At 44.1% G+C, this 27,849-nt stretch overlaps 1 protein-coding gene across 1 annotated transcript in view; it reads left to right on the forward strand.

Annotated features, from left to right (window-relative positions):
- The window catches only part of TEX11 (testis expressed 11), a 222,369-nt gene that overhangs the window by 25,842 nt on the left and 168,678 nt on the right, over positions 1–27,849 (forward strand). Inside the window, exons 7-8 of the mRNA XM_069754504.1 lie at positions 3,970–4,055; positions 20,387–20,444. Of these exons, the coding sequence (XP_069610605.1) occupies positions 3,970–4,055; positions 20,387–20,444 (144 nt within the window). The remainder of the gene's footprint in view (positions 1–3,969; positions 4,056–20,386; positions 20,445–27,849) is intronic.

Below are 27,849 nucleotides of genomic sequence, written 5' to 3' on the forward strand. Positions count from 1 at the left end.
CATCATTATGCAAAATTTTCTGTATCTTCAGCTCTACAGGTAGAGGAGCACTGGCCACTAATGTGCGCCTCTACAGTGTCTGCGAGTGATGTCAGCAGCGTGATCACATGACATGATCACGCTGCTGATGTCATCCTGACCCGATATAATGCCTGCATTATTTCCTGTTTCTATCATTTCCTATGGTTTTTTTTTTTTACTATACTTGTATTCCTAGAGAACCGTTTTAAGCTTTGCACATATTACTAAGGCTGCTTTGACACATCAGTTTTTTGCCGTCAGGCACAATCCGGCGAATTTAGAAAAAACGGATCAGGCAAAAATTTGCGCCGGATCTGTTTTTTTCTCATAGACTTGTATTAGGGACAGATTGCGATGGATGGCCTCACGTTTCATCCGTTTTTTGCTGGATCCGTCGCTGTTCACTTTTTTGCCGGGCACAAAAAACGGACATAGTAACTTTTTTGTGTCCGTTGAAAAAATGGACAGCAACGGATTTCTCTCGGTTATTCAGCTCCGGATAAGCTAGTCGGATCCGGCAAAAAAAATGGATCCGTTGCATCAGTTTTTCACAATTCGACGGATCCGCTTTTTTCAAAATTCGCCGGATTGAGCCTAACGGCAAAAAACTGATGTGTGAAAGCAGCCTAAATAGTATTGTATAAGTTTTAAACAACAAATTTAGTGGTCCTAAAAATCGTATTCACATAATGTATACATATGGTAAATGCAATATGTGTGGATATGCAAATACAATAGGAGACCTTATACAGTAGATGGGCTTGTTATGTTCATGACATTTTTGGATCACAGTGCATCATTCTTTTGTCTGTCTGCTAAACTTGAGGATATTGGTTATGGTGGCAGATAAATGCTATTAGGATGGGAACAGAAGTTGAGGCTACTCTGGCACTGAGACACAATGGTGGTGACTAGGAACTAGCCAGGCCTCTGGTGTTTATAATTCCTTAGTTATTGTTAATATCTGCAGTATTTTCCTGGTTTCAAACAAAAACATTAACAATGAAAAGTCAATTTAAAATGAATTTTTAACACAAGTGTTCAAAAGGTGAAATTGTGCTTTGTCCAAAAAAGTGCAAAGTTGATTTGGAAAGCTTCTTCAAATCTTAAGCCATTGTCACTGTGATATATTTTGCATCAATTATAGACTAGAACCACGAGTGGGTCAAAACATTTAGGCTATGTGCACACGTTGCGGATTCGTGTGTGGATTTTTCTGCACCGTTTTTGAAAAATCCGCAGGTAAAACGCACTGCGTTTTACCTGTGGATTACCCGTAGATTTCCTGCGTTTTTTGTGCGTATTTAACCTGCAGTTTTACACCTGCGGATTCCTATTGAGGAGCAGGTGTAAAATGCTGTGGAATTCGCACAAAGAATTGACATCCTGCGAAAAATACAACGCAGCACTTCCGCGCGATATTTTCCACACCATGGGCACAGCGGATTTGGTTTTCCATAGGTTTACATGGTACTGTAAACCTGATGGAAAACTGCTGCGAATCCGCAGTGGCCAATCCGCTGTGGATCCGCAGGCAAATCCGCAACATGTGCACATAGCCTGAGATGTACAAATCATTCCAATAAACATTTTCTCTTTTGTGTTCTATGCCTGTTTTGGCTTACAAGGCCGCTGCAAAATACTGACCAAAATATGCCCATGTAAAAAAAGTGTTGGCTATAAAAATGTTTGCCATAATACAAAAAAGTGAATTGTAGATCTCCATTCTGTAACTACCTTTGCCTTTATGGTGCTATGCCTAAGGCCGGTTTCACACGTCAGTGGCTCCGGTACGTGAGGTGACAGTTTCCTCACGTACCGGAGCCACTGACACACGTAGACACATTCAAATCAATGCATCTGTGCAGATGTCATTGATTTTTTGTGGACCGTGTCTCCGTGTGCCAAACACGGAGACATGTCAGTGTTCGTGGGAGCGCACGGATTACACGGACCCATTAAAGTCAATGGGTCCATGTGCAGTCCGTGTGCCATGCAGGAGACCGTGCTACAGTAAGCACTGTCCCCCCCACTGGTGCTGAAGCCGCGATTCATATCTTCTCTGCAGCAGCGTTTGCTGTAAATAAGATACAAATATTTTTTTTTTCTTTTTGTTTCTCGTGTTTAAAATAAAGGTCCATGTCCCCATCCCCTCCCACCCCCTGTGCGCCCGCCCGCTGTTCTTAAAATACTCACCCGGCGCCGTCGCTGGCTGGCGCTGCTTCCTGTCCTGGCCGCACCTTCTACTGTATGAGCGGTCACATGGGGCCGCTCATTTACAGTGATGAATATGCGGCTCCACCCCTATGGGAGGTGGAGCCGCATATTCATATCTGCAATCGGCGGCCCCACGTGACCGCTCATACAGTAGAAGGTGCGCCCGCCCGCTGTTCTTAAAATACTCACCTGGCTCCCTCGCTGGCTGGTGCTGCTTCCTGTCCTGGCCACACCTTCTACTGTATGAGCGGTCACGTGGGGCCGCCGATTACAGTCATGAATATGCAGCTCCACCTCCTATAGGGGTGGAGCCGCATATTCATCACTATAAGTGAGCGGCCCCACGTGACCACTCATACAGTAGAAGGTGCGGCCAGGACAGGAAGCAGCGCCAGCCAGCGAGGGAGCCGGGTGAGTATTTTAAGAACAGCGGGTGGGCGCACAGGGGGTTGGAGGGGGCTCGGGGACATGGACCTTTATTTTAAACACGAGAAACAAAAAGAAAAAAAAAATTACTCGTATCTTATTTACAGCAAACGCTGCTGCAGAGAAGATATGAATCACGGCTTCAGCACCAGTGGGGGGGACAGTGCTTACTGTTGCGCTGTCTCCTGCATGGCACACAGACTGCACACGGACAACGTCCGTGTGCGGTACGTGTTTTACACGGACCCATTACTTTAATGGGTCCTTGTAATCCGTGCGCTCCCACAAACACTGACATGTCTCCGTGTTTGGCACACGGAGACACGGTCCGCAAAAAATCAATGACATCTGCACAGATGCATTGATTTGAATGTGTCTACGTGTGTCAGTGGCTCCGGTACGTGAGGAAACTGTAACCTCACCTACCAGAGCCCCTGACGTGTGAAACCGGCCGTAAGTGTAATTGCACTTTAAGAAAAAAAATGTCTTAAAGTGAATCTGTCACTCCAAAAATCGTATATGAGCTAAGGCCACCAGCACCAGGGGTTTATCTACAGCAGAGGTCCCCAACTCCAGTCCTCAAGGCCCACCAACATGTCATGTTTTCAGGATTTCCTTAGTTTTGCCCAGGTAATAATTGCATCACCTGTGCAATGCAAAGGAAATCCTGAAAACATGACCTGTTGGTGGGCCTTGAGGACTGGAGTTGGGGACCTCTGATCTACAGCATTCTTTAATGCTGTAGATAAGCCCCCAATGTATCCTGAAAGGTAAGAAAAACAGGTTATATTATACTCACCCAGGGGCGGTCCCGCTGCGGTCCGGTCTGATGGGCGTCGCGGTCCGGTCTGGGGCCTCCCATCTTCATATGATGACATCCTCTTCTTGTCTTCCTCCTGCGGCTCCGGCGCAGGCGTACTTTGTCTGTCCTGTTGAAGGCAGAGCAAAGTTCTGCAGTGCTCAGGCACCGGGAAAGGTCAGAGAGGCCCAGAGCCTGCGCACTGCAGTACTTTGAGGACGTCATTGTATGAGATGGGAGGCGCCGGACCCGGACCGCGACATCGCCCATCGGACTGGACCGCACTGGGACCGCCCCTGGGTGAGTATAATATCTTTGTTTGTACTGATGATCTATGGGAAGGAAAGTGAAGCGACTATTTAAATATTACCACACTTGTTCCACATCAATATATTAAAATATTGTAGCTCTTCTTTACCTAGCTGAATATTCAATCTCCTAAACCTAAGCTATTCCTTTAGTGATTAATAGCACCGTTCACGGAGACAACACATTGTTGTTTGCAGGCTGCATACCTCTCTATACTGTGCTACAACTTTGGAGTAGAGACTTATGAAAAGAAGGTTTATGACCAAAGTTCCTTTTGGCTAAGGTACTGGTGCATTAATATTCCTTTTGTAATCTTGTAATTTTAGTGTCTTGTATCTTTTATAACATTATAAAGTTTTCTTGTCTTGCTAAATATTTTTAACAGAAGGCATGCTGAGTATATTTATTTAATGGGAGTCTGTCACCTCCAGAAACATGATTTATCTGCAGATATAAATTGTAATCTGCTAGTGAGTTGCATTTAAATCACATTTGCAATGCTTACTTAAGGCTACGTTCACACTAGCGTTGTGCGCCGCTGCGTCGGCGACGCGACGCACAACGCACCGAAAAACGCGTGCAAACGCACGCAAAAACGCTGCGTTTTTCGACATGTGCGTCGTTTTTTGACGAAAATCGGACGCAAGAAAAATGCAACTTGTTGCGTTTTCTTGGTCCGACGCTAGCGTCAAAAAAGACGCACGTGTCGGAAAACGCAACAAGCAAAAACGCATGCGTCCCCCATGTTAAACATAGGGGCGCATGACGCGTGCGTCGCCACTGCGTCGCCCGACGCTAGCGCGACGCACACTAGCCGAACGCTAGTGTGAACGTAGCCTAAGCAGCTCCTAAATGGAAAAAATGAAATTATATTCTCCCTGCAGCTGCTCACATCCAGCCATCAGAGCATTGCAGGGAACGGTAGCAGTCACATGTCATTGTACAATGGGCAATCTGTAGTCACAACCTGGCACATTAATTGACAGTCTGCTCGCGCACACACACATGATGCAGATCAGACAACTTGCCGAGGTGATTCCAGCATGCTTACTGTATAGTGAGCTGTGACTTTCAAGGATAGAACATATTATAATTTACAAAGCTGTTAACACATAGAGGGTTTTTTGCAGACCATGTGTCCACGAACAAATCAGAGACATGTCCAATTTTGATTCAGGTCTTTGATAAAAAATTTCCAACACAAACCTACGTGTCAGTGAATATAGCAGGCAGCACACAGACGGTAATCCGTGATTGACATTGGATAGGTGAAGCTTTGTAAGTTATTTATGATATAATGATAGTAAAAACTGACATTAATCAATAACGGTCCTTGTTTTTACATACAAGAAAAATCACAGATGATTGAATGAGGTCTTATTTTGAGATGAAAAGGCATTTTTTTCTAAAGTGATTGAAATTTATATTAAACCTTATTCACATTGGTTTTCCAGGGTTAAGTTATTGATGATTCCTCCTAAGGCTGGGGTAACACAAGTGTATTTTCTATCATCCAAGAGAATCTGGTCAATTATGCAAATCGCACTCTGATCAAACTCTGATCAGAGTTTGAGGAGAGTGTGATCATAGTGTGATCTGATTCTCTTGGATGAGGAGAAAAAAATTTCTCCATCTTCTCCATTGTGTCAGTCCGTGAGAATCAGACTACACCCAGATGTCATGCAAGTGCAGTCCGATATTTCTGACGCACTCATGGCAGAGTGTGATCCGAATATCGGATAAAACTCAGGCATGCAGAGATTTTATTTCTTTATTTTTTTCCCCCAGATCATCTCTGTCTGGGGAAAAAAAAAATCAGACATGTTCACGGCCCCATAGAATAAAATTTGTCTGAATACGATCTGATGCTTAGCCGGAATGCAGTTGGATCGATAATATGGTCGTCTGCATGATCCTGTGACACCTGCCCCAACCTCAAACCATTTGACCATGTTTTGTCTTTGCCCTCCTGTATCGTGCCTCTGACCCTCCGGTCAGCTGCTGCAGACCCGGGGACTGCCCCAGAGTGGTATCTGGCAACTACCTGCAGCCCAGCCTGTCCTCACCACCAGAGACATTAGTGAGCACCAGGTAGTTGCTTAGTCACACCGTCCAGGGTAAGTCCGGCTTGTGGTGCAGTGGGCCCACACCCACTAGCGTTACAGTGTTATGTAAATGAAAGACAGACAGTTTCTACTACATAGGAATTTTCTAATTGTTAAAAGGCAGCACTTCTTAAAAAATGAATGCTAATAATTCCTATAATATTTTTTTACTTTAATTTTATTTTGTCATTAAAACTACAAGCAAATGTAAAGAATTCTGTGTGTCCCAGAAGACCTATTATCCTTCTCTATTAATCCTGTAATGGTTTCCATACACTGGATATAACTGTTGGGTGGCAGCAATTCCATATTTATCAGATAGCTGACATGCAAGTGCGGCGCCCCAGGGTCCTGGTCGTTGAAGTGGTATTGCTTTCCTCTCGGGGAGAGTGATGCTACGTTTGGAGGCAAAGAAGGATAACTGCATCCAGGTATCACAAACATGCAACACATTTCACACTCTAGACCACCAGGGGGAGCTTTTGCTCCTATTTATTAGGTCACTCCCCATATATATAACTGGTAGTCTGTATGGAGAGTTAGTCAGTTGCTGGCGGAGCTCAGCTCAGTAAGTTCCAGACCAGAGTCTGGGGAGGATGGAAGGTTAAAGGAGCTGCGCATACCCTCAGAGCTGCAGCTCCCAGAAAGAGACATTGAAAGGCAGAACTGTATTGCATCGAGCTTGAAGGAAGTCAAAGCAAAGGAGAGGATACCAGAAAGGAACCAGCCCCACTCAAGCTGTCTCCTTCTGAGGCGCAAAATCCCGGTCACCGGAACACCGAGGGAGTAAGGACCTCTACGCCTTATTTCAGAGACCGACAGGACAGCTAATTGCAGGTTACCTGTCCGCACCTACACCCAGGAGGCACGGTGACACCTACAGAGCCGGGTTATCTAAGAGACCCTATAAACAGGTTCAAGTCACCAGTCATACGGGTTTTGTCCTATCCTATATGGGGGACGGAGAGAACGAAACACCACATCTGTGAGACCCTTATGTGAAGCCATAGGCAGTAAGGGACTACACCACCGCAGCGCAAGGGAAAGCTACTGATTTCCACCTGAACAAGGGGAGTCTGGACTTGCTCCAAACCGGCCGGACTCTGCCTGCCCTGTGATCTAGTGCACTGGACTGTGGATGCTGAAGTCTTCAGTAAAGGTAAAGAGACTGCAACCTTGTGTCCTCGTTCTTCTCTGCGCCTCTCACCATCCACCGCCTACACACTGGGACGCCCTGGGGACATACTTCACCTATGGGAAGGTATACCATCTAGCTGCCATAACATCACCCCAGCGGACCCCTTAACCCCTTCCCGACCCATGACGCCACGTAGGCGTCATGAAAGTCGGTGCCAATCCGACCCATGACGCCTATGTGGCGTCATGGAAAGATCGCGTCCCTGCAGATCGGGTGAAAGGGTTAACTCCCATTTCACCCGATCTGCAGGGACAGGGGGAGTGGTAGTTTAGCCCAGGGGGGGTGGCTTCACCCCCTCGTGGCTACGATCGCTCTGATTGGCTGTTGAAAGTGAAACTGCCAATCAGAGCAATTTGTAATATTTCACCTATTATAACGGGTGAAATATTACAATCCAGCCATGGCCGATGCTGAAATATCATCGGCCATGGCTGGAAATACTAATGTGCCCCCACCCCACCGATCGCCCCCCCAGCCCCCCGATCTGGCCGGTACACTGCACCGGCTCCCCTCCGTCCAGTGCTCCGCTCCCCCCCGTGCTCTTGTCCGTTCCCCCCGTGCTCCAATCACCCCCCCGTGCTCCAATCACCCCCCTGCACTCTGATCCACCCCCCCCGGTGCTCCGTTCCACCCCCCCGTGCTCCATTCCAGCCCCCCTGTGCTCCGTTCCACGTCCCCCGTGCTCCGTTCCACCCCTCCCGCGCTCCGATTCCCCCCCCCGTGCTCCAATCCCCCCCCGTGGTCCCCCCCACCCCATCATACTTACCGATCCAGCCGGGGTCCCGTCCGTCTTCTCCCTGGGCGCCGCCATCTTCCAAAATGGCGGGCGCATGCGCAGTGCGCCCGCCGAATCTGCCGGCCGGCAGATTCGTTCCAAAGTGCATTTTGATCACTGAGATAGATTATATCTCAGTGATCAAAATAAAAAAAATAATAAATGACCCCCCCCCCTTTGTCACCCCCATAGGTAGGGACAATAAAAAAATAAAGAAATTTTTTTTTTCCACTAATGTTAGAATAGGGTTAGGGTTAGGGGTAGGGTTAGGGGTAGGGGTAGGGGTAGGGTTAGGGTTAGGGTTAGGGTTAGGGGTAGGGTTAGGGGTAGGGTTAGAGGTAGGGGTAGGGTTAGGGCTAGGGTTAGGGCTAGGGGTAGGGTTAGGGTTTCGGTATGTGCACACGTATTCTGGTCCTCTGCGGATTTTTCCGCTGCGGATTTGATAAATCCGCAGTGCTAAACCGCTGCGGATTTATGGCGGATTTACCGCGGTTTTTCTGCGCATTTCACTGCGGTTTTACAACTGCGATTTTCTATTGGAGGAATTGTAAAACCGCTGCGGAATCCGCACAAAGAAGTGACATGCTGCGGAATGTAAACCGCTGCGTTTCCGTGCAGTTTTTCCGCAGCATGGGCACAGCGATTTTTGTTTCCCGTAGGTTTACATTGAACTGTAAACTCATGGGAAACTGCTGCGGATCCGCAGCGTTTTCTGCAGCGTGTGCACATACCTTTAGAATTAGGCTATGTGCACACTGTGCGGATTTGGCTGCGGATTGGCCGCTGCGGATTCGCAGCAGTGTTCCATCAGGTTTACAGTACCATGTAAACATATGAAAAACCAAATCCGCTGTGCCCATGGTGCGGAAAATACCGCGCGGAAACGCTGCGTTGTATTTTCCGCAGCATGTCAATTCTTTGTGCGGATTGCGCAGCGTTTTACACCTGTTCCTCAATAGGAATCCGCAGGTGAAATCCGCACAAAAAACACTGGAAATCCGCGGAAAATCCGCAGGTAAAACGCAGTGCCTTTTACCCGCCGATTTTTCAAAAATGGTGCGGAAATATCTCACACGAATCCGCAACGTGGGCACATAGCCTTAGGGTTAGGGTTGGAATTAGGGTTGTGGTTAGGGTTGTGATTAGGGTTATGGCTACAGTTGGGATTAGGGTTAGGGGTGTGGGGGGGTTAGTGTTGGAGGTAGAATTGAGGGGTTACCACTGTTTAGGCACATCAGGGGTCTCCAAACGCAACATGGCGCCACCATTGATTCCAGCCAATCTCGTATTCAAAAAGTCAAATGGTGCTCCCTCACTTCCGAGCCCTGACGTGTGCCCAAACAGTGGTTTACTCCCACATATGGGGTACCAGCATACTCAGGACAAACTGCGCAACAATTACTGGGGTCCAATTTCTCCTGTTACCCTTGTGAATCTAAAAAAATGCTTGCTAAAACATAATTTTTGAGGAAAGAAAAATGATTTTTTATTTTCACGGCTCTGCGTTGTAAACGTCTGTGAAGCACTTGGGGGTTCAAAGTGCTCACCACATATCTAGATAAGTTCCTTGGGGGGTCTAGTTTCTAAAATGGGGTCACTTGTGGGGGTTTCTACTGTTTAGGCACACCAGGGGCTCTGCAAACGCAACGTGACACCCGCAGACCATTCCATCAAAGTCTGCATTTCAAAAGTCACTACTTCCCTTCTGAGCCCCGACGTGTGCCCAAACAGTGGTTTACCCCCACTCATGGGGTATCAGCGTACTCAAGAGAAACTGGACAACAACTTTTGGGGTCCAATTTCTCCTGTAACCCTTGGGAAAATAAAAAATTCTGGGCTAAATAATTATTTTTGAGGAAAGAAAACGTATTTATTATTTTCACGGCTCTGCATTATAAACTTCTATGAAGCACTTGGGGGTTCAAAGTGCTCACAACACATCTAGATAAGTTCCTTTCGGGGTCTAGTTTCCAAAATGGGGTCACTTGTGGGGGGTTTCTACTGTTTAGGTACATCAGGGGCTCTGCAAACGCAACGTGACGCCCGCAGAGCATTCCATCAAAGTCTGCATTTCAAAACGTCACTACTTCAATTCCAAGCCCCGGCATGTGCCCAAACAGTAGTTTACCCCCACATATGGGGTATCAGCGTACTCAGGAGAAACTGGACAACAACTTTTGGGGTCCAATTTCTCCTGTAACCCTTGGGAAAATAAAAAATTCTGGGCTAAATAATTATTTTTGAGGAAAGAAAACGTATTTATTATTTTCACGGCTCTGCATTATAAACTTCTATGAAGCGCTTGGGGGTTCAAAGTGCTCACCACACATCTAGATAAGTTCCTTTCGGGGTCTAGTTTCCAAAATGGGGTCACTTGTGGGGGGTTTCTACTGTTAAGCCACATCAGGGGCTCTGCAAACGCAACGTGACGCCCACAGAGCATTCCATCAAAGTCTGCATTTCAAAACGTCACTACTTCACTTCCGAGCCCCGGCATGTGCCCAAACAGTGATTTACCCCCACATATGGGGTATCAGCGTACTCAGGAGAAACTGGACAACAACTTTTGGGGTCAAATTTCTCCTGTTACCCTTGGGAAAATAAAAAATTGCAGGCTAAAAGATCATTTTTGAGAAAATAATTTTTTTTTTTTATTTTCATGGCTCTGCGTTATAAACTTCTGTGAAGCACTTGGGGGTTCAAAGTCCTCACCACACATCTAGATTAGTTCCTTTGGGGGTCTAGTTTCCAAAATGGTGTCATTTCTGGGGGATCTCCAATGTTTAGGCACACAGGGGCTCTCCAAACGTGACATGGTGTCCGCTAATGATTGGAGCTAATTTTCCATTTAAAAAGCCAAATGGCGTGCCATCCCTTCCGAACCCTGCCGTGCGCCCAAACAGTGGTTTACCCCCACATATGGGGTATCAGCGTACTCAGGACAAACTGGACAACAATATTTGGGGTCCAATTTCTCCTATTATCCTTGGCAAAATAGGAAATTCCAGGCTAAAAAATCATTTTTGAGGAAAGAAAAATTATTTTTTATTTTCATGGCTCTGCGTTATAAACTTCTGTGAAGCACCTGGGGGTTTAAAGTGCTCAATATGCATCTAGATAAGTTCCTTGGGGGGTCTAGTTTCCAAAATGGGGTCACTTGTGGGGGAGCTCCAATGTTTAGGCAGACAGGGGCTCTCCAAACGCGACATGGTGTCCGCTAACAATTGGAGCTAATTTTCCATTCAAAAAGTCAAATGGCGCGCCTTCCCTTCCGAGCCCTGCCGAGTGCCCAAACAGTGGTTTACCCCCACATATGAGGTATCGACGTACTCGGGAGAAATTGCCCAACAAATTTTATGATCCATTTTATCCTACTGCCCATGTAAAAATGAAAAAATTGAGGCGAAAATAATTTTTTTGTGAAAAAAAAGTACTTTTTCATTTTTACAGATCAATTTGTGAAGCACCTGAGGGTTTAAAGTGCTCACTAGGCATCTAAATAAGTTCCTTGGGGGGTCTAGTTTCCAAAATGGGGTCACTTGTGGGGGAGCGCCAATGTTTAGGCACACAGGAGCTATCCAAACGCGACATGGTGTCCGCTAACGATGGAAATAATTTTTCATTCAAAAAGTCAAATGGCGCTCCTTCCCTTCCGAGCCTTACCATGTGCCCAAACAGTGGTTTACCCCCACATGTGAGGTATTGGTGTACTCAGGAGAAATTGCCCAACACATTTTAGGATCCATTTTATCCTGTTGCCCATGTGAAAATGAAAAAATTGAGGCTAAAAGAATTTTTTTGTGAAAAAAAAGTACTTTTTCATTTTTACGGATCAATTTGTGAAGCACCTGGGGGTTCAAAGTGCTCACTATGCATCTAGATAAGTTCCTTGGGGTGTCTAGTTTCCAAAATGGGGTCACTTGTGCGGGAGCTCCAATTTTTAGGCACACGGGGGCTCTCCAAACGTGACATGGTGTCCGCTAAAGAGTGGAGCCAATTTTTGATTCAAAAAGTCAAATGGCGCTCCTTCCCTTCCAAGCCCTGCCGTGCGCCCAAACAGTGGTTTACCCCCACATATGAGGTATCAGCGTACTCAGGACAAATTGGACAACAACTGTCGTTGTTCAGTTTCTCCTTTTACCATTGGGAAAATAAAAAAATTGTTGCTAAAAGATAATTTTTGTGACTAAAAAGTTAAATGTTCATTTTTTCCTTCCATGTTGCTTCTGCTGCTGTGAAGCACCTGAAGGGTTAATAAACTTCTTGAATGTGGTTTTGAGTACCTTGAGGGGTGTAGTTTTTAGAATGGTGTCACTTTTGGGTATTTTCAGCCATATAGACCCCTCAAACTGACTTCAAATGTGAGGTGGTCCCTAAAAAAAATGGTTTTGTAAATTTCGTTGTAAAAATGACAAATCGCTGGTCAAATTTTAACCCTTATAACTTCCTAACAAAAAAAAATTTTGTTTCCAAAATTGTGCTGATGTAAAGTAAACATGTGGGAAATGTTATTTATTAACTATTTTGTGTCACATATCTCTCTGGTTTAACAGAATAAAAATTCAAAATATGAAAATTGCAAAATTTTCAAAATTTTCGCCAAATTTCCGTTTTTATCACAAATAAACGCAGAATTTATTGACCTAAATTTACCACTAACATGAAGCCCAATATGTCACGAAAAAACAATCTCAGAACCGCTAGGATCCGTTGAAGCGTTCCTGAGTTATTACCTCATAAAGGGACACTGGTCAGAATTGCAAAAAACGGCAAGGTCTTTAAAGTCAAAATAGGCTGGGTCATGAAGGGGTTAAAGCAGCGTCGCTCACCCTGACCGAACACCACAGGTGGCGTCACGAACATAGACTCTTATCCCTTTACTGTAAAGACCTTTCTCTTTTATATGGACGTCCCAGGGCCACGGACCAGGTCAGTCACCGTGACATCCCCTGTTGTGAATTCTGTGGCCAAGCTCCCTCCTGTGGTCGTGAGTGGTACTGCGGCTGGTTCTGTCTATAAGCTTCCTTTGGTGGATGAGAGTGGTACTGCGGCTTCTGAGTTTCCTTCCTCAGGTGATGAGGTTAAGTCGTTAGGTGCTGCTCTATTTAACTCTACCTGGTGCTTTGATCCTGGCCTCCAGTCAATGTTCTAGTATTGGTCTTGCTTCCTCCTGGATCATTCCTGTGGCCTGTCTATCCTGCATAAGCTAAGTTTTGCTTGTGTTATTTTTGCTTGCTATTTTTTCTGTCCAGCTTGCTTTATTGGTTTTTCTTGCTTGCTGAAAGCTCTGAGACGCAGAGGGAGCACCTCCGTACCGTTAGTCGGTGCGGAGGGTCTTTTTGCCCCTCTGCGTGGTTGTTTGTAGGTTTTTGTGTTGACCGCAAAGCTATCTTTCCTATCCTCGGTCTATTCAGTAAGTCGGGCCTCACTTTGCTAAATCTATTTCATCTCTGTGTTTGTATTTTCATCTTACTCACAGTCATTATATGTGGGGGGCTGCCTTTTCCTTTGGGGAATTTCTCTGAGGCAAGGTAGGCGTATTTTTCTCTCTTCTGGGCTAGTTAGTTTCTCAGGCTGTGCCGAGTTGCATAGGGAGCGTTAGGCGCAATCCACGGCTACCTCTAGTGTGGTGTGTTAGGATTAGGGATTGCGGTCAGCAGAGTTCCCACGTCTCAGAGCTCGTCCTTTGATTTTGGTAATTGTCAGGTCACTTTGTGTGCTCTGAACTTCAATGTCCATTGTGGTTCTGAATTACCTGTTCATAACAGTACTGGAGGCCCAAAGTACTAATGCTTGTCAATAGAGGGAAAAGAGAAGTTCTGAGACCATTTTTTTTTCTTTGCACTGTGTTCTGTCTTTCTTTTCCCCTTTACATCAGGGTGGTTCAGAACACAGGTGTGGACATGGACATTCAAGGTCTGTTCTCTTTGATGGATAATCTCGCTATAAATGTACAGAATATTCAAGATTTAGTGGTTCAGAATCCTATGTTAGAACCTAAGATTCCTATTCCTGAGTTATTTTCTGGAGACAGAGCAAAGTTTTTGAATTTTAAAAATAATTGTAAACTATTTCTGGCTTTGAAACCCCGCTCCTCTGGTGACCCAGTACAAAAAGTTAAGATCATTATTTCTTTATTACGTGGCGACCCTCAAGACTGGGCATTTTCCCTTGCGCCAGGAGATCCTGCATTATACAATATTGATGCGTTTTTTCTGGCGCTCGGATTGCTGTACGACGAACCTAATTCAGTGGATCAGGCAGAGAAGAATTTGCTGGCTGTGTGTCAGGGTCAGGATAAGATAGAGATTTATTGTCAGAAGTTTAGAAAGTGGTCCGTGCTCACTCAATGGAATGAATGTGTGCTGGCAGCTATTTTCAGAAAGGGTCTCTCTGAAGCCCTTAAGGATGTCATGGTGGGATTTCCTATGCCTGCTGGTCTGAATGAGTCTATATCTTTGGCCATTCAGATCGGTCGACGCTTGCGCGAGCGTAAATCTGTGCACCATTTGGCGGTATTATCTGAGCATGAACCTGAGCCTATGCAGTGCGATAGGACTTTGACCAGAGCTGAAAGGCAAGAACACAGACGTCAGAATGGGCTGTGTTTCTACTGTGGTGATTCCACTCATGCTATCTCCGATTGTCCTAAGCGCACTAAGCGGTTCGCTAGGTCTGCCACCATTGGTACGGTACAGTCGAAATTTCTTTTGTCCGTTACTTTGATCTGCTCTTTGTCTTCCTATTCTGTCATGGCATTTGTGGATTCAGGCGCTGCCCTGAATTTGATGGACTTGGAGTTTGCTAGGCGCTGTGGGTTTGTCTTGGAGCCCTTGCAGTGTCCTATTCCATTGAGAGGAATTGATGCTACGCCTTTGGCCAAGAATAAGCCTCAGTATTGGACCCAGCTGACCATGTGCATGGCTCCTGCGCACCATGAGGATATTCGCTTTCTGGTGTTGCATAATCTGCATGATGTGGTCGTGTTGGGGTTGCCATGGCTACAAGTCCATAACCCAGTATTAGATTGGAAATCAATGTCTGTGTCCAGCTGGGGTTGTCAGGGGGTACATGGTGATGTTCCATCTCTGTCTATCTCATCATCCACCCCTTCGGAGGTCCCAGAGTTCTTGTCTGATTACCGGGATGTATTCGATGAGCCCAAGTCCAATGCCCTACCTCCGCATAGGGATTATGATTGTGCTATCGATTTGATTCCTGGTAGTAAGTTTCCTAAGGGTCGACTGTTTAATTTATCTGTACCTGAGCACGCCGCTATGCGGAGTTACGTGAAGGAGTCTTTGGAGAAGGGTCATATTCGCCCGTCATCGTCGCCATTGGGAGCAGGGTTCTTTTTTGTGGCCAAGAAGGATGGTTCGCTGAGACCTTGTATTGATTACCGCCTTCTAAATAAAATTACGGTCAAATTTCAGTACCCCTTGCCGCTGCTGTCTGATTTGTTTGCTCGGATTAAGGGGGCTAGTTGGTTCACCAAGATAGATCTTCGTGGTGCGTATAATCTTGTGCGTATTAAACGGGGCGATGAATGGAAAACAGCATTTAATACGCCCGAAGGCCATTTTGAGTACCTGGTTATGCCATTCGGACTTTCTAATGCTCCATCAGTGTTTCAGTCCTTAATGCATGACATCTTCCGAGAGTACCTGGATAAATTCCTGATTGTATACTTGGATGATATTTTGGTCTTCTCGGATGATTGGGAGTCTCATGTGAAGCAGGTCAGAATGGTGTTCCAGGTCCTGCGTGCTAATTCTTTGTTTGTGAAGGGGTCAAAGTGTCTCTTTGGTGTTCAGAAGATTTCATTTTTGGGGTTCATTTTTTCTGCTTCTACTATCGAGATGGAACCTGTTAAAGTTCAGGCCATTTATGATTGGACTCAGCCAACATCTCTGAAGAGTCTGCAGAAGTTCCTGGGCTTTGCTAATTTTTATCGTCGCTTCATCGCTAATTTTTCTAGCATTGCTAAACCGCTGACTGATTTAACCAAGAAGGGTGCTGATGTGGTCAATTGGTCTTCTGCTGCTGTGGAAGCTTTTCAGGAGTTGAAGCGTCGTTTTTCTTCTGCCCCTGTGTTGTGCCAACCAGATGTTTCGCTTCCGTTCCAGGTTGAGGTTGATGCTTCCGAAATTGGAGCAGGGGCTGTTTTGTCGCAGAGAAGTTCTGATTGCTCGGTGATGAAACCATGCGCCTTCTTTTCCAGGAAATTTTCGCCTGCTGAGCGAAATTATGATGTTGGCAATCGAGAGTTGCTAGCCATGAAGTGGGCATTCGAGGAGTGGCGTCATTGGCTTGAAGGAGCTAAGCATCGCGTGGTGGTCTTGACTGATCACAAAAACTTGACTTATCTCGAGTCTGCCAAACGGTTGAATCCTAGACAGGCTCGTTGGTCGCTGTTTTTCTCCCGTTTTGACTTTGTGGTTTCGTACCTTCCGGGCTCTAAAAATGTGAAGGCGGATGCCCTGTCTAGGAGTTTTGTGCCCGATTCTCCGGGTTTGTCTGAGCCGACGGGTATTCTCAAAGAGGGGGTAATTTTGTCTGCCATCTCCCCTGATTTGCGGCGGGTGCTGCAAAAATTTCAGGCTAATAGACCTGACCGTTGCCCAGCAGAGAAACTGTTTGTCCCTGATAGGTGGACGAATAAAGTTATCTCTGAGGTTCATTGTTCGGTGTTGGCTGGTCATCCTGGAATCTTTGGTACCAGAGATTTGGTGGCTAGATCCTTTTGGTGGCCGTCTCTGTCGTGGGATGTGCGTTCTTTTGTGCAGTCCTGTGGGATTTGTGCTCGGGCTAAGCCCTGCTGTTCTCGTGCCAGTGGGTTGCTTTTGCCCTTGCCGGTCCCGAAGAGGCCTTGGACACATATCTCTATGGATTTTATTTCGGATCACCCGTCTCTCAAAGAATGTCGGTCATTTGGGTGGTTTGTGATCGCTTCTCTAAGATGGTCCATTTGGTGCCCTTGTCTAAATTGCCTTCCTCCTCTGATTTGGTACCGTTGTTTTTCCAGCATGTGGTTCGTTTACATGGCATTCCAGAGAACATCGTTTCTGACAGAGGTTCCCAGTTTGTTTCGAGATTTTGGCGAGCCTTTTGTGCTAGGATGGGCATTGATTTGTCTTTTTCCTCGGCTTTCCATCCTCAGACAAATGGCCAGACTGAACGAACCAATCAGACCTTGGAAACATATCTGAGATGTTTTGTTTCTGCTGATCAGGATGATTGGGTGTCCTTTTTGCCTTTGGCTGAGTTCGCCCTTAATAATCGGGCCAGCTCGGCTACTTTGGTTTCGCCGTTTTTCTGCAATTCTGGGTTCCACCCTCGTTTCTCTTCAGGGCAGGTTGAGTCTTCGGACTGTCCTGGTGTGGATACTGTGGTGGATAGGTTGCAGCAGATTTGGACTCATGTAGTGGACAATCTGACTTTGTCCCAGGAGAAGGCTCAACGTTTCGCTAACCGCAGGCGCTGTGTGGGTCCCCGACTTCGTGTTGGGTATTTGGTTTGGTTGTCATCTCGTTATATTCCTATGAAGGTTTCATCTCCTAAATTTAAGCCTCGTTTCATTGGTCCATATAGGATTTCTGAGGTTCTTAATCCTGTGTCTTTTCGTTTGACTCTTCCAGCTTCTTTTTCCATCCATAACGTGTTCCATAGGTCATTGTTACGGAGATACGTGGCACCTGTGGTTCCATCTATTGATCCTCCTGCTCCGGTTTTGGTTGAAGGGAAATTGGAGTATATTGTGGAGAAGATTTTGGATTCTCGTGTTTCGAGACGGAAACTCCAGTGTTTGGTTAAGTGGAGGGGTTATGGTCAGGAAGATAATTCCTGGGTCTTTGCCTCTGATGTCCATGCTGCCGATCTGGTTCGTGCCTTTCATGTGGCTCATCCTGGTCGGCCTGGGGGCTCTGGTGAGGGTTCGGTGACCCCTCCTCAAGGGGGAGTACTGTTGTGAATTCTGTGGCCAAGCTCCCTCCTGTGGTCGTGAGTGGTACTGCGGCTGGTTCTGTCTATAAGCTTCCTTTGGTGGATGAGAGTGGTACTGCGGCTTCTGAGTTTCCTTCCTCAGGTGATGAGGTTAAGTCGTTAGGTGCTGCTCTATTTAACTCCACCTGGTGCTTTGATCCTGGCCTCCAGTCAATGTTCTAGTATTGGTCTTGCTTCCTCCTGGATCGTTCCTGTGGCCTGTCTATCCTGCATAAGCTAAGTTTTGCTTGTGTTATTTTTGCTTGCTATTTTTTCTGTCCAGCTTGCTTTATTGGTTTTTCTTGCTTGCTGGAAGCTCTGAGACGCAGAGGGAGCACCTCCGTACCGTTAGTCGGTGCGGAGGGTCTTTTTGCCCCTCTGCGTGGTTGTTTGTAGGTTTTTGTGTTGACCGCAAAGCTATCTTTCCTATCCTCGGTCTATTCAGTAAGTCGGGCCTCACTTTGCTAAATCTATTTCATCTCTGTGTTTGTATTTTCATCTTACTCACAGTCATTATATGTGGGGGGCTGCCTTTTCCTTTAGGGAATTTCTCTGAGGCAAGGTAGGCTTATTTTTCTCTCTTCTGGGCTAGTTAGTTTCTCAGGCTGTGCCGAGTTGCATAGGGAGCGTTAGGCGCAATCCACGGCTACCTCTAGTGTGGTGTGTTAGGATTAGGGATTGCGGTCAGCAGAGTTCCCACGTCTCAGAGCTCGTCCTTTGTTTTTGGTAATTATCAGGTCACTTTGTGTGCTCTGAACTTCAATGTCCATTGTGGTTCTGAATTACCTGTTCATAACAATCCCCATGTGAACCGCAGAACCCGGTACCGAGTACCCCACGGCCCTTGGGGGGCGACTGACAAGTGTTCCCAATAGAGTGAGGGTATACTCAATGCTCTATCAGTTTTTGCAGCGTTTTTTTTGTGAAAAAAAACACCAGTACAGCAGTATGTGAAACCAATTTATATATTTATTTATTTATTTATTTATTTATTTATTTTCTTCCTAAGTATAAACCATAATGTCTTGATATCCTTGAATGAGCATGGATGGTAGTATTTTTTATTCTAAAAAGGATTCATTTACAAAAAATAGGTGCATATTACATGGTTTCTCCCTACTGCAAGCATAGTTTAATTGAATTAGTGATCATTAAATTAATTATTTGTGTTAAAAGTAACCAATTCCCTACCTAATACACATAAAAACTTTTTCCCCTAAATAATTTGATCACATTGCCCTTTTTTTGCAAAAATGTTTTATGTTTTCACATACGTCTTGCATTGGTGGCTTACACCTTGTAATATTTATGCTTGTATGGTGGAAACAAAATGAACTCCAAAAATGTGTTAATCATATTAGTCCTCAGTGAATATGTTACTTATAAGGCTATGTGCATTTTCTGCGGATCCGCAGCGGATTTTTCCACGCAGAAACGCTGCAAATTCGCACTGTGATGTACAGTATAATGTTAGTCAATGTAAAAAAAAAAAAGCTGTGTAGATGGTGCAGAAAAATCAGTGCGGAATTGCTGCGGATTTCAAAGAAGTGCATGTCACTTCTTTTGTGCGGATCTGCAGCGTTTCTGCGCCCCTCCATGTTAAAAATCCGCAATGGCAAAAACCGCACAAAATCTGCATTAATTCCGCATAAAAACCGCGGCAAATGCGCGGCTGTGGATTCTGCCAGGAGATGCGGATTTTGTGCAGAAAATTCTGCACCTCTTTTCCTACGTATGCACATGCCCTTATACTACACAACCAACACCATAAAAAATAAACCCTAATTGGAAAAATAATTTACATTTTCACTATACACCTTCTGCTTCACATGAATTTCTTGACACATTTGGAGTAAAAATGTCCAGTAGAACCCTTGATAAATGTCTTGAAGGGTGTCATTTACAATACTTGCGTGAGGTATCCTCTAGAATAATACATCAGAAGCCCTGCAAATGTCATATGACAGAAACCCATTCAGTATGGTTTGGGCTCCAGATGACATTTCTTCTCTTCTGATCGCTGCCATCTTCTGTAACAGTAGTGTACGACCACATATACTGTAGCTTATTTCCATACTGAGGAGAAATTGAGTAATAAATTATGGAGTATACTTTTTCTTACCACTTCTTGTCAAAATGAAACATTGTGAGCTACATCCACTACTAGAGCTGAGCAAATAAATTAGCAGAGTCCTGGCCCAGCGGCGGCCACATTGGTAGTCCATGGCCGTCACACCAGAACCTAGTCAACCTCCTCCTACTAGCCAGCATCCCTGGTGCCACTCATGATTAGTAGATCCTGCATAACATCATCGTTGCGGCCTGATGTCTCAGGATCCTGAGAATGTTTTTGCTCTCCTCTAAAATCTTCATGTTATTTAGCACACGTATTTCTTTCTGTGAATTTATGATAACTTGTTTTACCACTGTTTATTCAGTGATCAAGGTAATGCATTTCTGGGTTCTCGAACTTTTGCTAATAATGTAAATGCCAGTGTGCTGTTGTCACAAATGAAAACATTAACATGATTATTTATAATGTTTTATCTATGCAGCCAGAGTTATGAGATTGGGAAGACAGATGAGAAGTACAGCATGGGACATGAAATGCAGGTAAGCTTTTGGTAGTCCCAGATTGCTATATTAAAAAGACATTGAAGATACATTAAAAGGGTTTTTTTATTTCAGAAAATTGTGCACATTAAAATTCAGCAACTGAAAGTTTATCTGCTCATTGTATTTACACCACCCTATATATATTATATAATATATTTAGTATAATGGCCCAACCATAAGGCTTCTGAAAGAATGCTTGTCACAATGCTGCTCCATTCAAGCAATTACCACGGTCACATCCAACTGGACATCTTTCGGATATTGACTGCATTTCTTAATATGTTCAGGATGGGCTACTTTTGGGCTTTTATGCCTCATGCAGATGTCCTGGTGTTTATGCAAAAAAAAAAATTGCTATTTTTGTCTTCAGTATATCTTATCCGAGCTTCATTGTGTTTGATCAGAGTCCATTTTTACCATCAGTGATTTTCACGTATGGAAAAACAAATATGTGATAAAGCTTATCCATTCTTAATCATGGATAGCACACAGCCTGTACACTGATGCCATCTGTGTGGTGTCTGGGATTTTCAAGGACCCATAGACTTGTATCTGTAATTTTGATCTGTGATGAGAGTACCAAAGCAGATATGTCTCCATGAATTTTGCACGAACACACGGTCTACAAAAAACAGACATGAAAATTACTGCAATGACCCCTAAGGCTACTTTCACCCATCAGTTTTTTGCCGTCAGGCACAATCCGGCAGATTTTGAAAAAAACGGATCCAGCAAAAATTGCTGGACCTGTTTTCTTCTCATAGACTTGTTTTAGCGCCGGATTGCCTCACGTTTCATCCGTTTTTTGCTGGATCTGTCTAAAATTCTTTTTCCGGCGGCTGGAGAAAACGTACATAAGAACGTTTTTTTCTGTCCGACGAAAAAATGGCCAGCAATGGATCCGGTGAAAAATGTATGAAACTCTCTCTCTCTCATAAATACCATGAATTTAACACTTAACTCCAAAGAAAAAAAAGGAAAAAACAACCCCTCCCTCCCATCCCCACCATGTGTGAACTGAACCCTCACATAACGTCAATGACTACGGTACTGGAACCCGATTATGAAGTGTCTCAAGTAAGTACCATGAGGTGTGTTCGAATTGTTTCCTCAATCTATCTTTAGTGTTTTCTGGTAATGTGGGAATGAACGACGCCCATCTTTTGAAGAATTTCCCGGTCATTTTTTCTTTGTTTGTCAGTGTGTCCAGCCAATCCATTTTAAGCAAAAACATCATTTTGGATTGAATAAGTGTTAGTGGTGATGGCACTGGGTTTAACCAATGATGGAGGATACTCTTCCTCGTACCTGAGGCCCAAATAATTAGTGATGATCTAATCTCGATATATTTTGATGACTATCTGCCAGGATGTTGAAAACCCCCCACTGTGGTGTTAATGGAAAAGTAATACAATATGTATTTTAGATATATGAATTAATGCTTTTCCATAATTTCTGGATGCCGCTAGATTATATTTATAAAGATCTGGGAAGTTATTTCCACCTGCCTCTTTGGGTAACTGAAGATGATTTAGGCTTATTCTTGAGCGCTTTTAATTGTTCCAGACAAATCCCCTAAATATAGCATTGAGTAGCTTAGCGTCTGATTTACGAAGTAACAAGGGGAGCGTCTGGAACAAATACATTAGTTTGGGGAAAATGACCAATTTAATTAGATGACATCTGCCCAAGAATGTTAAAGTAAAATGTTTCCACAAATGAAGAATCTGAATTCTGGATGTAATTAGGGGTTTGTAATTAATCCTGTAGAGTTGTGTTGGGTTAGCTGGGAGGTGTACGCCCAAATATTTAATGGAACCAGTTCTACAGTGAAATGGGAATGAGTCTAGTCCAGTTTTTCTCGCCCTAAATAATGCTAGGGCTTCTGACTTGTTATAGTTTATTCTAAACCCTGATATTTCCCCAAAGCTATTTAGAGTCTCCATTATAACTGGGATTGTTTGGGATGGATTAGCGATAAAAAGTGGGAAGACATCTGCAAATGCTAAAATTTAGCCATTGCTGGTCCTATTCCCTGATATATTGTCAGGTTTTGCAGCGTTGTCAATAAGGGATTCAAGGCTATGTTGAAAAGGAGAGGTGAAAAGGGACATCCCTGTCTCGTGCCTGAATATTGAAAGGCCGAGAAAGGGTGTTATTGATCAACATTCTAGAACTAGGGTTCTTGTATATCATTTTGACAGCATCCTGGAACCAAGGACCGAATTGTCTAGTCTCTAGTATACCATGCAGATATTCCCATGATACCCGATCAAATGCTTTATCAAGATCTAAACTTACTATTATGTGTTTTGTACACTTGTGTAGTTTGCTGTGTGATATTGCCTCCATAGCCGATCTTATATTGTATGTAATGGATTTCCCGTGTATAAAATCAGTTTGCTGTGGTAAAATCAGACTTGGTATGATTTGTTGTTGTTGCAAGGATTTTTTTTGAGAATCTTAAAATCTGAGTTTAGCAGGGATCTTGGCCTATACCCCTCTGTCTGCAAGGGATCCTTACCCGGTTTAGGGAGTACTACGATATTTGCCTCATTAAACCCCTCGGATACTTTTTTCTGTCTGATAGTGTCATGAAACATTTTCTGTTCAATTTTTGACTTTAAAAGAAGACATGTCCGGCAAACAAATGTGGATGTGATCTTGATCAAATGAAAACCCTTGTGTCTGCCATTTTAGCGCTCCTGTTAAAGTGTTATTTACCACCTACTATTGATTATGGCATATCTTGAGGATATGTAAAAATGTCCAATAGATACTGGTCCCATAAGTGGTTCTCTTCTTTTGCTTTTGTGGGAGTTACGAAAATTGCTGAGTAGAATTGCCTGGAAATTTTCAATACTTCTATATAATGACACTCTAGATCAGGGGTTGGGAATCTTTTTTTCTGCCAAGGGCCATTTGGATATTTATATATTCGGGGGCCGTACAATCTCTGCCCAAAAAGTGCATCCTGACTCTGGCACTGGTTTCAGGATGTAATCTTTCATTGCATGCCCTTCAGTGTTCAGTGGTCAACACTGCATGTGTGTGCTAACAGAACCAGAAGAAATTAATGAGCTGGTGGCAATCAAAATACACCTCCCTGCCCAAGAATTAAGTCTCTGAGAATCTGCCCGGGGCCTGATAAAAGGTCATCGAGGGCCATAAATGGCCCTGGGATCTGAGGTTCCCCACCCCTGCTGTAGATAATGTTCATCAGAGCCTAAATTTTTAGATACAATGGAGCCCAGTGGTGGGACCTGCACCTATCCAACATTTATAGCCAGGTACGGACTGGGGCTGAGATTCAGCCCCATGCGGTCCCCATCCCCAAGCACCAGATGAGATATATTAGTAAGATTACCCTGGGTGGAGGAAGCAAGATCTACTACAAGACCAATATTTCTAATGTTCCCTATGGCCTGCTGGCACTTTGTGCTTTGTCACACCTCTTAACAGTATGGGTGTCTTGAGAACACCGATTCTGTTAACAACATAGCAGACAATGTGGCCCACGACCAGACAGGCCCTTCTGGCATTTGCCAGAATTGCCCAATGGCCAGTCTGGCCCTGTTTATAGCACACCTCTTTAATAAGACCTATTACAGGCAGGGCTAAAAGGGAATCTGTCACCAGTTTTTTTTGCTACCTAATTTTGCTAAGGCTGAAGTTGATGAACCCATGTAACTATGTAATATTACCTATATGATGTGGGGGTAGAGACTCTGATTCCAAAGATGTGTAATTTGCTGGGATGTTTAGTGTAGTTTTGATAAAATCACTGTTTTATCAGCAGGAGATTATCAGTAAAAGACTAGTAAACCCGTTGCCATATAGTCCTCCATATTCATGAGCTCTGCATAACCCTCCCCCACCACTGATTGCCAGCTGTCTGCCTATGCAGTGTACACAGAAAGCTGCCGATCAGTGGTGTGGGCTGGGTTATACAAAGCCCAGGATTTCAGGAACTGGTAAATCTGCAGCAGATAAAACAGAGATGTTCTCAAAACTACAGGAAGAAGCCCAGCACTTATATATTACTAGAATCGGCATCTCTGTCCGTACTTCACGCTGCTTTCTGATGGTGTAGAAAAAAACCTGGTGACAGATTCCCTTTAATAGAAGATCCCAGAATTATAGTATAAATTACCTAGTAAAACTAAAAAGAAAAAAAAAACACCACTACGGCATGCATATGCAGTATACCATGGGGATGGATCACAGAAGCAGCTCTTGCTGCAATAACCTGGATCACAGCTAGTAGCAATATCTAATAGTCAATAAAACACTAATAGTCGTACAATATGCTGCACAATATTGTCCAAGTGATTAAAGGATGTCACATCAAAGTCCTCTTGTGGAATTAATAAATACTATAAAAATGAAAAACAAAAAAGTAAGAACATAAAAAATGAAAAAATGCAAGTTTAAACAATAAAATATGTTTAAGCAGTAAAGTAACAAAAATTGTTATCTCTCCTGAGTACCCCTTTAATAAGCCATTAAACACAGATCCTCAAACATTTTACGCATTCCGGAAATACATATCCTTATTCATAGCTGCTATCAGCCAGTAAAAACGATGTGTAATCCCCTGAATCCTCCAGTAAATAACATGTAATAATAATTAGACAAAATATGTGGAGTGTAACACAGGCCCCCTAAAAATTAGGATCTGTAAGAATAGTGGCTTACAACTGTGAACATTTGATTTTCTTTTTACTATGAAGCAAACAACAAATAGGACAAAATTACTGAAAACTTCAGTGTGCATAACTATTCACCTCCCTAAAGTCAGTACTTTATAGAGCCTCCTTTTGCGGCAATTACAGCTGCAAGTCGCTTTGGATAAGTCTCTATGAGCTTTCTAGAACTTGCTACTGAGATTTTTGCCCATTCTTCAAGGCAAAACTGTACCAGCTCTTTAAAGTTAGATTGACGGCACTCTCTCAGCAGGTTTGTTGTGGTGCCATGTTCTTTACACTTGATTATAATGGATTTGATAGAGCTACGGGGATCATCAGAGATTGAGATTTTTTTTTTTTTTTATAACCCAACCCCGACTTGTACTTCTCAATAACTTTGTCCCTGACTTGTTTGGAGATCTACTTGGTCTTCATGGTGTTTGGTTAGTGGCGCCTCTTGCTTTTTGGTGTTGCAGCCTCTGTGGCCTTTTTGAAAAGCTGTGTATATACTGACAGACATGTGACACTTGGATTGCACACAGGGGGATTTCCTTTCACTAAACATGTGACTTATGAAGGGAATTGCTTGCACCAGATTTTTTTAGGGGCATCATAGCACTTATGAAGGGAATTGCTTGCACCAGATTTTTTTAGGGGCATCATAGCAAAAGGGGTGAATACGTATGCAAATGCCAATTTTTAGTTATTTGATCCCATAAATGTAATTTATGCGTATACTTTTCTCACTTCACTTCACCAACTTAAACTATTTAGTGCTGATGCATCACACAAATCTGATTACAAAAATATTTAAACACAGGTTCTAATGTAACAAAAAGCCAATGGAGGGGGGGTTAATACTTTTGCAATCCACTTTAAATTATAAGGTACATCTTCTGCTACTACCCTTGTAAAAATGAAAACATTTTAGGCTAAAGCAACATTTTCATGGAAAGCATGTCATTTTAATTTTGGCATCCCAATATTATAAACTTTTGCCTAACATCTTATCCAGATGGGAGGATTTAGAATGGGTGGGTTACATGTAGCATTATTAGTGGTTGATGCTATTGTTTCTGAAGCAGCTATGAGCAGGGCTGCCACTAGAAATTTCGGGGCCCCATACTGGCAAAATTTTCGGGGCCCCCTTGAAACTCCGCCCAGGCTCCACCCCAGCCCCGCCTCCAGGCTCCACCCCTCGAACTGTCCACAGTACCCCCCGCTCTCTCTTGGAAAATCTCCACTTTTCACCTATCACACATTAACAGTTCCCATCACCAGATCACACATATAGCTGGCAGCTTTTGTTTTGGCCAAAAGATTTTTTAAGCCGCCACCATAACACGGTAGACACTTTTGGCCGGGCCCTACTCTACTGTAACCTACTAAATATTTGTTAAAATATGCAATACAATTTAGGTATATTTTTATTTATTTTTCAATTTTTAAAATGACCTCTAATACTACATACAAGGAACAAATACCACAGAACTGTGACCAGATGACATATTACCACCACAGTGATCGAATAATATAAAATACAAGGAACAAATACCGCTACACCATGACCAGACCGCATATTACCACCAATGACTGAATACTACAATACTGATCAGTAATAAAAAAAAACCACAATACTATCACCATCAGTGCCATTATGCACAGGAGATCTGTAATTATTAAGCAGTGTCTGTGTACAGGTAATACAGTGATCACTGGTGACATTACACACAGGAGCTCTGTATATAATGTATAGGTAATACAGTGATCACTGGTGACATTGTACACAGGACCTCTGTATATAGTATACAGTGTATAGTGTCAGTGTATAGGTAACACTGACTCACCAATGACGTCTCTAGGTGAAGTCCTTCATCTTTCATCCAGCACAGACCGCCATCACTTCATCCAGCCAGGACTTGTCTCTGCAGGAAATAAAACAGTTATCTCGAGTTCCACTTGTAGAACACATTACTTAATTTTCCCAACTTCTACATTACACCACATGAAGAAGGCAACATAGTATCACTACACAGTAACAGGACCGCCCCCCATTTAAAACAGTATACTCAAAAAAATAAAATAAATACATCACTGCAATAATAATATCCCTTAATTAGCCCCTATGGTAATATTCGCCATCCTAGCCCCCGTGTGTCTCATTCCAGGCTCCAGCCATATGTTCTCCCATCCTGCCCTCATGAGTATCCATTCAGCCCCATATGATCTCCCCATCCTGCCCCATCTGTCTCCATCGTATCCATCCTGCCCCATCTGTCTCCAATCTTGCCCCATCTGTCTCCATTCTGCCCCATCTGTTTCCAATCCTGCCCCATCTCTGTCCAGCACTCTGCCCCATCTCTGTCCAGCACTCTGCCCCATCTCTGTCCAGCACTCTGCCCCATCTCTGTCCAGCACTCTGCCCCATCTCTGTCCAGCACTCTGCCCCATCTCTATCCAGCACTCTGCCCCATCTCTGTCCAGCACTCTGCCCCATCTCTGTCCAGCACTCTGCCCCATTTCTGTCCAGCACTCTGCCCCATCTCTGTCCAGCACTCTGCCCCATCTCTGTCCAGCACTCTGCCCCACCTCTGTCCAGCACTCTGCCCCATCTCTGTCCAGCACTCTGCCCCATCTCTGTCCAGCACTCTGCCCCATCTCTGTCCAGCACTCTGCCCCATCTATGTCCAGCACTCTGCCCCATCTGTGTCCAG

The sequence above is a fragment of the Ranitomeya imitator genome, chromosome 2 (assembly GCF_032444005.1).
Source record: "Ranitomeya imitator isolate aRanImi1 chromosome 2, aRanImi1.pri, whole genome shotgun sequence".
Lineage (NCBI taxonomy): Eukaryota > Metazoa > Chordata > Amphibia > Anura > Dendrobatidae > Ranitomeya > Ranitomeya imitator.